This window comes from Salmo salar, chromosome ssa18 (assembly GCF_905237065.1).
Source record: "Salmo salar chromosome ssa18, Ssal_v3.1, whole genome shotgun sequence".
NCBI lineage: Eukaryota > Metazoa > Chordata > Actinopteri > Salmoniformes > Salmonidae > Salmo > Salmo salar.
This window is the reverse complement of record NC_059459.1, coordinates 21,732,097-21,743,814: the sequence shown is the minus strand read 5'-3', so window position 1 is coordinate 21,743,814 and position 11,718 is coordinate 21,732,097. Positions and strand designations below refer to the sequence as shown.

The 11,718-nt window shown below is 41.9% G+C and overlaps 1 protein-coding gene across 5 annotated transcripts in view; it reads right to left on the bottom strand.

Annotated features, from left to right (window-relative positions):
* Positions 1–233: 233 nt before the first annotated feature.
* LOC106577042 (carbohydrate sulfotransferase 15) overlaps positions 234–11,718 on the bottom strand; it is a 37,362-nt gene continuing 25,877 nt past the window's right edge. For 3 of the 5 annotated variants that reach the window (XM_014154724.2, XM_045700866.1, XM_014154725.2), the window contains exons 4-9: positions 11,268–11,610; positions 8,677–8,820; positions 7,978–8,134; positions 7,425–7,581; positions 3,684–3,827; positions 234–3,514 (exon numbers count right to left, since the gene is read on the bottom strand). In XM_014154724.2, coding sequence (XP_014010199.1) covers positions 3,290–3,514; positions 3,684–3,827; positions 7,425–7,581; positions 7,978–8,134; positions 8,677–8,820; positions 11,268–11,610 — 1,170 coding nt within the window. In that variant the 3' untranslated portion in view covers positions 234–3,289. Of the gene's footprint in view, positions 3,515–3,679; positions 3,828–5,181; positions 5,476–7,424; positions 7,582–7,977; positions 8,135–8,676; positions 8,821–11,267; positions 11,611–11,718 lie in introns of those variants that run through there. The other 2 variants (XM_014154726.2, XM_014154727.2) reach the window with 2 other exon arrangements.

Sequence of the window (11,718 nt, the reverse complement as noted above, 5' to 3'; positions counted from 1 at the left end):
TAACTACAGAATACTATAGAATTATATAGTAAGAACAATAGTATTCTATAGTTAACTGTAGTATTTGTTATGTGGGTTGTTCCTTCTTTGTTTCTTTCTAAAAGCAACCAAGCAAAAAGACAGATTGCCAAGCCTGCCCATTACCTACTGAGTCTACCTGTCACACTTATCTTCGTCTTCTGACGATATTGAAAAGTCCTCGTCAGAAAAGGTAGACCAATACGCAGCGGAGGTCGTGTTCATCTTTGAATTTAATAAATCTCTAACGTGAACACGATACAAAAAACAATAAACAACGATTATGCAACAGTTTTACAGGCTACAAAACACGCAATGCAAAAACAATCTCCCACAATTAGACAAACAAACACACCCAACTAATATAGGACTTCCAATCAAAGGCAACACCACACAGCTGCCTTCAATTGGAAGTCCACCCCAATTAACCAAACATAGACATACAACTAACTAGATAACACATAGAAATACATAAACACAGACCATAACCCAAAAACCCGGAAATACTAAATCAAACACCCTATTTTCCAAAACACCACCCCGAACCACATAAAACAAATACCCTCTGCCACGTCCTGACCAAACTACAATACCAATTGACCTTATACTGGCCAGGACGTGACACTACCTTTTTAAGATGGCAAAATATAAAATGTTCTCAGTATCTTAATGACGCTTTTGTTTTGTATTTTCTGATTGTTTAAGTGCATGTATTCAACAAGCTTCAGAAGAAGGACTTCCACAGGTCCGCAATCTCCAATGTTCACTCAGAAAGTCAATAGCTCTGAACTGGGTTTCAAAGCTCATTGCTCAGTTATCACTTGGCTCACATCATTTCTGTAGTTGCCCCTTTAAACATCCTAAGGTCAACATCCCCATAGTGTTCACATTTCTCACATGTAAATGTTATAGCTACTATACATGAAAATATGAAACAATTTATTTGAGAAATATTCAGTCTTTGCTCTTTTCTTCATTAGCATGCTGATGATTTCAAAGTTAATATTGTAGCACTTGGCATAATGTTTTCAATGTGAGATAAGAAAGATGTATTGGATTTATTTGTATCCGTTAATACATTGAATACATGTTGTTTAGTATTTTGTATATTAAGTAGGTTTTCTCTGTGAGAAGGAAGTTCATTTAAAGTTATATTTTATTTGGTTTATGTAGAAAAGGCATTTTATTTTGGTTAATATACAAAGTAACCAAAGATATAATTTAATTTGCATATTCATAATGAGTTTGCAGCAAACAGTAGAATGTTCGCCACAAGTTTCCCAGAATTGTTTGCCAGAAGTTCAGTTTGCCACAAAACTGTTTGCCACAAAACTAATTCACCTGGTCAGTATATGTCATGGAAAGAGCAGGTGTTCCTAATGCTTTGTATACTCAGTGTAGGGTGTGATTTGAGTCAAACACGTCAACCTGTGCTGAGACACATAAAAAATTGACTACAGATTCAAGTGGGTGGCTGGTAAGTTATCAAATCAAATACATTTTATTTGTCACATGCGCTCGAATACAACAGGTGTAGACTTCACCATAAAATGCTTACTTACAAGCCCTTTCCCAACAATGCAGAGTTAAAAAGTAAGAACAATTTGCTAAATAAAAATGGGCAATAGTAACACAATACAATAACAATAACAAGGCTATATACAATAGGTACCAGTACCGAATGTGCAGGGGTACAAGATAGTTGAGGTGAGGTAATATGTATATGTAGGCTGGGGTAAAAGTGACTCGACAATCATGATAGATAATAAACAGAGTAGCAGCAGCGTATGTGAAGAGTGTGAAAGTGTTTCTATGTGTTAGTTTGTGTGTGTGTGTGCGCGTGTGGCGCCAATATGCATGTGTTTTGTGTGTGTGAGCTTGTGTGTTGGAGGGAGTGTCAGTGTAGTGTGTGTGAGTCCAGTGAGTGTGCATAGAGCCAGTGCAAGAGAGTCAGTGCAAAAAAAAAAGGGGGTCAACGCAAATAGTCCTGCTAGTCATTTGACTAACTGTTCAGGAGTCTTATGGCTTGGGGGTAGAAGCTGTTCAGGAGTCTTATGGCTTGGGGGTAGAAGCTGTTCAGGAGTCTTATGGCTTGGGGGTAGAAGCTGTTCAGGAGTCTTATGGCTTGGGGGTAGAAGCTGTTCAGGAGCCTTTAGCTCCCAGACTTGGTGCTCCAAGATGAGAGGTTGTTGTCCTGGTACCACACTGCCAGGTCTCTGACCTCCTCCCTATAGGCGGTCTCATCATCGTCGGTGATCAGGCCTAACACCGTCGTGTCATCGGCAAACTTAACGATGGTGTTGGAGTCATGTGCGGCCACACAGTCGTGGGTGAACAGGGAGTAGAGGAGGGGACTAAGCATGCACCTCTAAGGGTCCCCCATGTTGAGGGTCAGCGTGGCGGTTGTGTTGTCGCCTACCCTCACCACCTCGGGGCGGCCCGTCAGGCAAGTTAGGCTTGACGCTTGAGTTTAGGTAAAATGTGTCCATGTGCAGAGCGTGTACAAACAAGAAAACTACCGGAAAATATAAGTTGGAAACAAATATGCCAGTCTTTGGTGAGAAGATAGACTTGCATTGGCGGGAAATGAGATTCCATAGCGTGTCTCTGTGGTTCTGTTGCCCTCTGGTGTGAGGATTTGTCCATTGTGTGTCTAGGCCAGTGTAGAATGGCATCAACATATTTCACATTAAAAAAGCAGGTTATGACCATGTGGTCACTTCTTCGCCCTTTACTTAATTGAATAGAGTGTATGGCGTTGAAGACAGGGTGTTTCATGTTTGTTTTATAAGACAATTGAAGGCAACATCATGATAAAATCCATTGTGCTGTTTGCTCCCATATTGTTTCTTACATAATGGTTTCACAATGATTGAGAGGGAAATACCCAGTGGCAAACAGTATATCAAAATGATCAATCATTAGCATGTGAAGGCTCTCTTTTTACTCTCAATATTTGTCGTGTTAAAGCTTTCCCACTAGAGGGAGTAGTCCACCAGGCTCTACCCCAGTCAGTTTCCAGGAGTCTCCTACAAAAAGCAAACTATTCTCCAACATACAGTATAAGGGCACCACCATCATCACGAAAGGCAAACAAAAGGAAAAACTTCAAGCACTAGACAGATGCATTGTTCAGGTCTTCAGAGCACCTCAGACATTTTACTGACTATATGTTCTCCCATTGTGACTTAATTCATGTCCATGGCTTATCCCACTTGACAGTTCATCTCATAGGACTCAAATGACCATGGGGGATTTAGTACAGGATTCCTCAGGTCTGTATCCATCTGAGATGGAGCCATTCCTTATGTCTCTGTCCAGTGGAAGGCCTTGTTGTCCAGGATTGTGGCCAGTTTGTGGTTGAATGGCTGGTGGAACTCCCTGAGGAGGTCCCTGGTGCTGGGTAGCATGGGGCCCAGGCTCCTGTCTGCTGCCCTCCGTGTGTTGGACATGGGCCTCTTGGTGAGAGCTGCCTCCGTCTGCTCAGATGAAGGCCCTGAGGGACATGCAGTACAGACAGGCATGTACAGGATCAGCAGATGTTGTAATTCACACAGAGGAAGAAGCAGACATGCATCACCAACATTGTGTCCTGGCTCTGGACACACCTAGGATGTTGATGTAGAATCAGTCGAATAACTGTTTTTATCCCGGTACGTACCCACATTTAGGAAGTCAAACACTTTATGTATGGTGAGTCTCAGATTGGCAGCGTAATCTTCTAACTGCAGAACTAGGATCTGATCTCTATGGAAGACAGTCAACCAGTCCAGCAGGAAGACAATATACAGACCTAGGTTCAGTCTGACCTGGAGAGGATCACAACAAACACAGCAGGTAAGACTTCTATATGATTTCCATAACTCTTCTACCAAGGCTTCATTGTGAAGGTGGAGAACAAGCTACATGCTATGACTCCTGTTAACAGTACACAAGCTAACCTGCAGGGAGTGCTAGAGACCACAGCATGACTCCTGTTAACAGTACACAAGCTAACCTGCAGGGAGTGCTACAGACCAACCGACAAAAGTAATTATGTCTCCAGATGCAGCAAAGAGAGAAGAGGCACCTTCTGAGATGATGAACTTTACATATTTTAAAAATGATCATAAGCTCAACCGCATGGATTCAGAAGTGAAATGTAAACGGAGAGCTACTGTAGGTTAACATCCATGTCGGTTGACAATAACATCCACGGTGCTGAACGTCAAATACATTTTAATTAGAAAGTATGTGCCTCAATAGGTACACACGGAACTCTGAGCACCATGTTGGCATAAATACAATAACATTCCTACCACAAATCAGGCTGAGCTATATGTAGAACAGTGTGAACATCTCTGGCAGTAGGTATCTAGATTTGTGCTTTTCCTATGTGAACTAGCTGTGCCCCAGGCTATGACAGATGCACCCAAGTAAGGAAATGTTTACAGCATTAAAACTTGTGGACCCCAGCAAGAGTAGCTGCTGCATGTGTAACAGCTAATGGGGATCCTAATAAACTAAACAAAGCATACATACTGTGCCTGTATAAAACTGAGCCAATATCAATTTCAAGGTAGTAAAATTGTTAAAACGGTAATAAGAATTTCTGGAAATAAATGCCAATATTTCCAGAGACAACTACTTCCTAAATGACTTAAAGTAAGTGCATCTCAGTCGAATCTGTTCTGAAAGAAAACTTCACGCTTCTTGATTAGTTAATCAGGTATCAAGTCAGTAGATCTACTGAGGCATATGTCACAGCACAGTTTCACCACCTTCCTGGAAGTGGCCGTGATTTGAATAACAAATCCTATTAGACATGGAAAATAAAGGCCTGAGTTATGGATCGCAATTTGGCATGGAATCAATTTAGTTAAGTATTACAATTAGGCATGGAATCAATTCAGTTAAGTATTACATTTTGGCATGGAATCAATTTAGTTAAGTATTACAATTTGGCATAGACAAAGCCATCTCTGCTTAACTTTGTATGCACTTTGTTTACATAATCAGATCTCTTAATAAATGCAGTCGAACTAAATGTTTCTTCTTGCTTTGGCACAATTTTCTTATGTTTCCATCTAGACAATACACTATCCACCAAGAACAGTGATACAACAGGATATGGCATGCCAATGCATTTACCTTGAATACCTACGGTAGTGCTGAGCGGGGGGTGGGGGGGGGGGGTGTTATTAAACAACCGATTGACCAACGTCGGTTCAATTACTTGAATTCCATTTAGTTCGTTTTTTTGTGAGCTCAACGCTCTGTTTCTCTAGAGAGAAATCAAATCATTCAAGAGAGAAATTAAGTCAAGAACTATGTGGGACGCTGGATTATAGGCACATTTTAGTTGTAGTTTTCATAAGGCAAATATTCAACCTAGTTCAGAAGAGAAACATGGTAATTAACTACAATTACCATTATCCATTGTGCCTGTTCTTCCCGGCTCTGACAGAGACAGATAGCCTACACACAGACCGCATGAGAGAGGAATATACACAACACAATGATGAGAGGGATAGAGGAAGTTTGTGAGGTAGCTCTACTCCATTGATAGTTGTAGTAGATGGTAATAAGCAGTCTTGAAAGTATTGGGACAGTGACCATTTTTGTTGTTGTTTTGGCTCTGTACTCCAGTACTGATATAATACAATGACTATGAGGTTAAGTACAGACTGTCAGTTTCAATTTGAGGGTATTTTTCATCCATATCAGGTGAACAGTTTAGAAATTACAACACTTTTTGTACATTGTCCCCCCATTTTAGGGGACCAAACGTATTGTGCCAAATTCACTTATATGTGTATTAAATTAGTTAAAATGTAGGTATTTGGTCCCATATTCATAGCACACAATGACAACATCAAGCTTGTGACTCTACACATTTGTTGACTGCATTTTGTCACACCCTGATCTGTTTCACCCGTCTTTGTTCTTGTCTCCACCCCCCTCCAGGTGTCGCCCACCTTCCTGTTTTCTAGTTTTCCCGGTTTTGACCATTCTGCCTGCCCTGACCCTGAGCCTGCCTGCCATTCTGTACCTTGTCACACCACCCTGGATTATTGACCTCTGCCTGCCCTGACCCTGAGCCTGCCTGCCGTTCTGTACCTTGTCACACCACCCTGGATTATTGACCTCTGCCTGTCCTGACCCTGCCTGCCGTTCTGTACCTTGTCACACCACCCTGGATTATTGACCTCTGCCTGTCCTGACCCTGAGCCTGCCTGCCATTCTGTACCTTTTGACTCTGATCTGGATTACTGACCTCTGCCTGCCCTTGACCTGTCGTTTTGCCTGCCCCCTGTTCTAGTAATAAACTTTTGTTACTTCGACACTGTCTGCATCTGGGTCTTCCCTAAAATGTGATACATTTGCTGTTTGTTTTGGTTGTGTTTCAGATTATTTTGTGCCCAATAGAAATGAATGGTAAATAATGTACTGTGTCATTTTTGAGTCACTTTTATTATAAATAAGAATAAGAATACTTTTCTAAACACTTCTACATTCATGTGGATGCTGCAGTACCAGGATTACGTGTAATCATGAATGAATTGTGAATAATGAGTGAGAAGGTTACAGACACACAGACATCATATCCCAAGACATGCTAACATCTCACCATTACAATAACAGGGGAGGATGTTAGCATGTCTTGGGGGTATGATATTTGTGCTTCTGTAACTTTGTCATTCATCATTATTCACAATTCATTCAGGATTATTCGTAATCAAGGTAGCATCCACATAAATGTAAAAGGGTTTAGAAACATATTCTATTTTTGATGTAGTCATTGCGTGCTATGAATATGAGACCAAATACTTAACTTTTTAATACTATAATACACATGTAAGTGAATTTGTACCAATAGTTTTGGTATCCTAATTTCTAAATGGAAAATACCCTCAAATTAAAGCTGTCAGTCTGCACTTAAACTTCATAGTCTTTGTATAATTTCATCCAAATTGCTAAAGTACAGAGCCAAAACAACAAAACAATTGTCACTGTCCCAATACTTTTGGAGCTCACTGTACTTGAAGAACTGGTAAACTGATTTTGTCAGACAGCTCTCCAATGTGGACCTGACAGAAACAATGGAATGTTTTCAATGTTTTGGAAATTCAATGTTCACTATTTTTGGCTTTGGGATATTCATTAAAAAGCTATAAAATCATTTTAATATCATTATTTCATAATGCATTTAATGTTTTAAAAAAAAGATCTATACCAAAATCAAAAACCATGATTATATTTTAATAACCTAACCGAAATCGAACCGACCTCAAAAAGTCCTCATCACTAATCGCTCAGCACGGACATACAGTTGAGAGTGTTGTACATTTTCAATGCCAGCAATAAGAGTAAAGCATGTCTGCTAAATGGCATATTTATTATTTATTCATAAGAGTCCCACTCACCGTCATGGCATTGGAGAGGCTAGTGTTGTAGACACAGGAACGTACAGAGTTTTCTGCTAAACAAGCCTCAAACAGCTGTAGGGATTCTGAGACCCTCAGGTCAAAGTCCTCCACAGACTTGTTAGCCATGTTGAAGTACAGGTAGTCTGAATATAACCTAAAGCAGAGGGACACACACACACACACCAACCAGAAAACATACTTTCTTCAGCTACATTGACCAAATGCACAGACATTCCTATAGTGAAAACTATGTGACAGCATGACAAAACATGACTTAGTCCTACAGGTGTAGCACTTAATTTGATCACGCTGTTGTGTGAGAAGTTTCCGTGAGCACCCTGTTGTGTGAGAATGGTGTACTCAAGGTTTAAAAAGGCTTCTAAAGTTTGTAATTTCCACTTAAAAACGTCAGATGTTATTTGCCCTAACAAAACATTTATCAACCCCCTACAAAAATGTCCATTCATTATAATCATTTACATTTCCTGGTGCTGCATGATTATTTTCCTACTGTGAGAAATTGGTCAAATTAAAATTCCCACATATTTACCTCTCTACTGGGTCTCTGAGCATGACAATGATTTTAGCGTTGGGCTGAACTGCGTGGATGAAGTCCTGGGCCAGGAAAGGAGGCTCCCCATCTGCCCGGTAGTTATAGAGATAGCTCCAGGCTTGGTTGTCCCACATTGTGGATGCGCTTGCTTCACCTGTCAATCAAACATATTTGTGATACCCATTATGGGATTACACTTGACATTGCATATAACACAACAGTGGAAACCTCTCATAATTCCTAAATAACACTGGACCTTATGGTGGCTTTAGCAACAACATTCTACTTCAAAACCTTGTCCTTAAATGTCAGTTTTGAGTGTTGGCATTATCGTGCTGGTTAGTGCCGAGCCAATTAAGAGGGAATGGAGTGAATAATGGAGTGAGAGAACTGATAATGGAGGAAGGAGAAACAAACAGTCTTCTGGTGTTAATCAGTGTCGAAGGTCCTAGACTGGCTGGGAATACTGAATGAGGTTTGTAATCACACAACATCTCTTTCTCTCTCACACACACACACACACACACACACACACACACACACACACACACACACACACACACACACACACACACACACACACTTTGTTGAAATCAGTACATCCCAAGAGTTTCTAAAGATGTTTAAAAACGACCTAATTATTATAATTCAATGTATCCAGTAGATATAAATGACCTACGATGACCTGTAGGTTACCTGTAATAATGTGTCGCTGGCTGTGGTCTCCAGAGGTATTCCCCAGTATTCCCTCCTGGATGTGGTAGGCAGCCAGTTCAAACAGGTCCAGGTAATCCTCCACAGGGAAGCGTTCTAGGAGGCCATCTTTAAGATGGATGATACCTGCAAGGGAGAGCAACACCATGGTCAATGACGTCATCATTCAATCAAATGTCACTACCGTCTACTTCCATCTATGATCTATCATAGACCTTCTCAAAACCAAACGAAAAAGTGTTGTACCAAAACTTCTGTGTCATTCAAAGGTGATCAAAGTCTGAGAGGAAGTTCTGTCCATACTTTCAAACTTGTCAGAGCTCAAAGAAGATCAAGACTTCATACTAGATGGCCCCAGGAGACATGATGTAGATGCCCTTCTGATTCAATTGTCAGCACAAAGATCAACATCCAAAACCATTTCCCCCTGCTGCTTTGAACGCCCACAAACTCACTTGGCAATGGAGCCTGAAATCAATGCGCTCTGCGTGATCAACAGTATAGCTCTCCTCAGAGTGTGATCTGACACCTACGCTGCCTCTCAGACTGAAACATCTCATTCAATTAGATGAATTACAACAGACACTAGTTTGGATGGCTGGACCTGGTCTCATCCATCACCCACACACTACAGTAGAGGTTCAGAACAACACATAATCACTTGGTACAAATCTTTGAAAAAGGAAAATTATAAGCAGATGATTATCATAAAAGAGACAACGCTTTGAGTTTTCATTCAGTTATATTGTTACTAGTGTACATCGTGTAGAATGTAGGTACAATAATTAGGAAAAGAAGCACACAGTATTACCTCAAAATAGATATAATATGAATATAAATGGAAAGAAGTTATTCCACACATCACTGGTGGTTCCCCCTAGAAATGTATACTGCTCAAAAAAATAAAGGGAACACTTAAACAACACATCCTAGATCTGAATGAAAGAAATCATCTTATTAAATACTTTTTTCTTTACATAGTTGAATGTGCTGACAACAAAATCACACAAAAATAATCAATGGAAATCCAATTTATCAACCCATGGAGGTCTGGATTTGGAGTCACACTCAAAATTAAAGTGGAAAACCACACTACAGGCTGATCCAACTTTGATGTAATGTCCTTAAAACAAGTCAAAATGAGGCTCAGTAGTGTTTGTGGCCTCCACGTGCCTGTATGACCTCCCTACAACGCCTGGGCATGCTCCTGATGAGGTGGCGGATGGTCTCCTGAGGGATCTCCTCCCAGACCTGGACTAAAGCATCCGCCAACTCCTGGACAGTCTGTGGTGCAACGTGGCGTTGGTGGATGGAGCGAGACATGATGTCCCAGATGTGCTCAATTGGATTCAGGTCTGGGGAACGGGCGGGCCAGTCCATAGCATCAATGCCTTCCTCTTGCAGGAACTGCTGACACACTCCAGCCACATGAGGTCTAGCATTGTCTTGCATTAGGAGGAACCCAGGACCAACCGCACCAGCATATGGTCTCACAAGGGGTCTGAGGATCTCATCTCGGTACCTAATGGCAGTCAGGCTACCTCTGGCGAGCACATGGAGGGCTGTGCGGCCCCCCAAAGAAATGCCACCCCACACCACGACTGACCCACCGCCAAACCGGTCATGCTGGAGGATGTTGCAGGCAGCAGAACGTTCTCCACGGCATCTCCAGACTCTGTCACGTCTGTCACGTGCTCAGTGTGAACCTGCTTTCATCTGTGAAGAGCACAGGGCGCCAGTGGCGAATTTGCCAATTTTGGTGTTCTCTGGCAAATGCCAAACGTCCTGCACGGTGTTGGGCTGTAAGCACAACCCCCACCTGTGGACGTCGGGCCCTCATACCACCCTCATGGAGTCTGTTTCTGACCATTTGAGCAGACACATGCACATTTGTGGCCTGCTGGAGGTCATTTTGCAGGGCTCTGGCAGTGCTTCTCCTGCTCCTCCTTGCACAAAGGCGGAGGTAGCGGTCCTGCTGCTGGGTTGTTGCCCTTCTACGGCCTCCTCCACGTCTCCTGATGTACTGGCCTGTCTCCTGGTAGCGCCTCCATGCTCTGGACACTACGCTGACAGACACAGCAAACCTTCTTGCCACAGCTCGCATTGATGTGCCATCCTGGATGAGCTGCACTACCTGAGCCACTTGTGTGGGTTGTAGACTCCGTCTCATGCTACCACTAGAGTGAAAGCACCGCCAGCATTCAAAAGTGACCAAAACATCAGCCAGGAAGCATAGGAACTGAGAAGTGCCCACCTGCAGAACCACTCCTTTATTGGGGGTGTCTTGCTAATTGCCTATAATTTCCACCTGTTGTCTATTCCATTTGCAAAACAGCATGTGAAATTTATTGTCAATCAGTGTTGCTTCCTAAGTGGACAGTTTGATTTCACAGAAGTGTGATTGACTTGGAGTTACATTGTGTTGTTTAAGTGTTCCCTTTATTTTTTTGAGCAGTGTATTTTGGCAGGGTGAAAAGGCTGTTGAAGCCAATGTAATAGTTTTCCATCCAAATCAATGGAAGCCAAGTTCTCTGGGCAGCTCTACCAAAGTAAAGACGGGGACTAGTGCTTACCAAACCTTTTCCTTGTCCACCAGTGGGGCTCTTTCATGGTGGTGAACTTGACCTCCGGGTGTAGCAGCAGTCTGTGAAACAGGTCCGTTGTGCCACATTTGGGCTGGCCAATGATGTAGAAATATGGCAGACAGCGCAGGCGATATTGCTTGTTGTCGTCACTGTGGTACAAGTGTTCCTGGAAATGTTTCCTTAGGTAGTCACAGACAGTCCGGAAACTCTTAGAGCGAACTGCATACAAGTTCTTACTGTAAGGATCCAATTTGGTTTTCCCAGAGAGCTCCTCATACCAGCATGGACTCTTGATATTGGGCAGGAACTGATGAGGAATAACGGAAAACAACTGGGAAGTACAAAACAGAAAAATCGTCAAAATACTTTTCAAACACTTCTAGACAATTGTAATGATGCTATTATCTTATTTGCTATTATAAATGCTTGAAAGGATTTT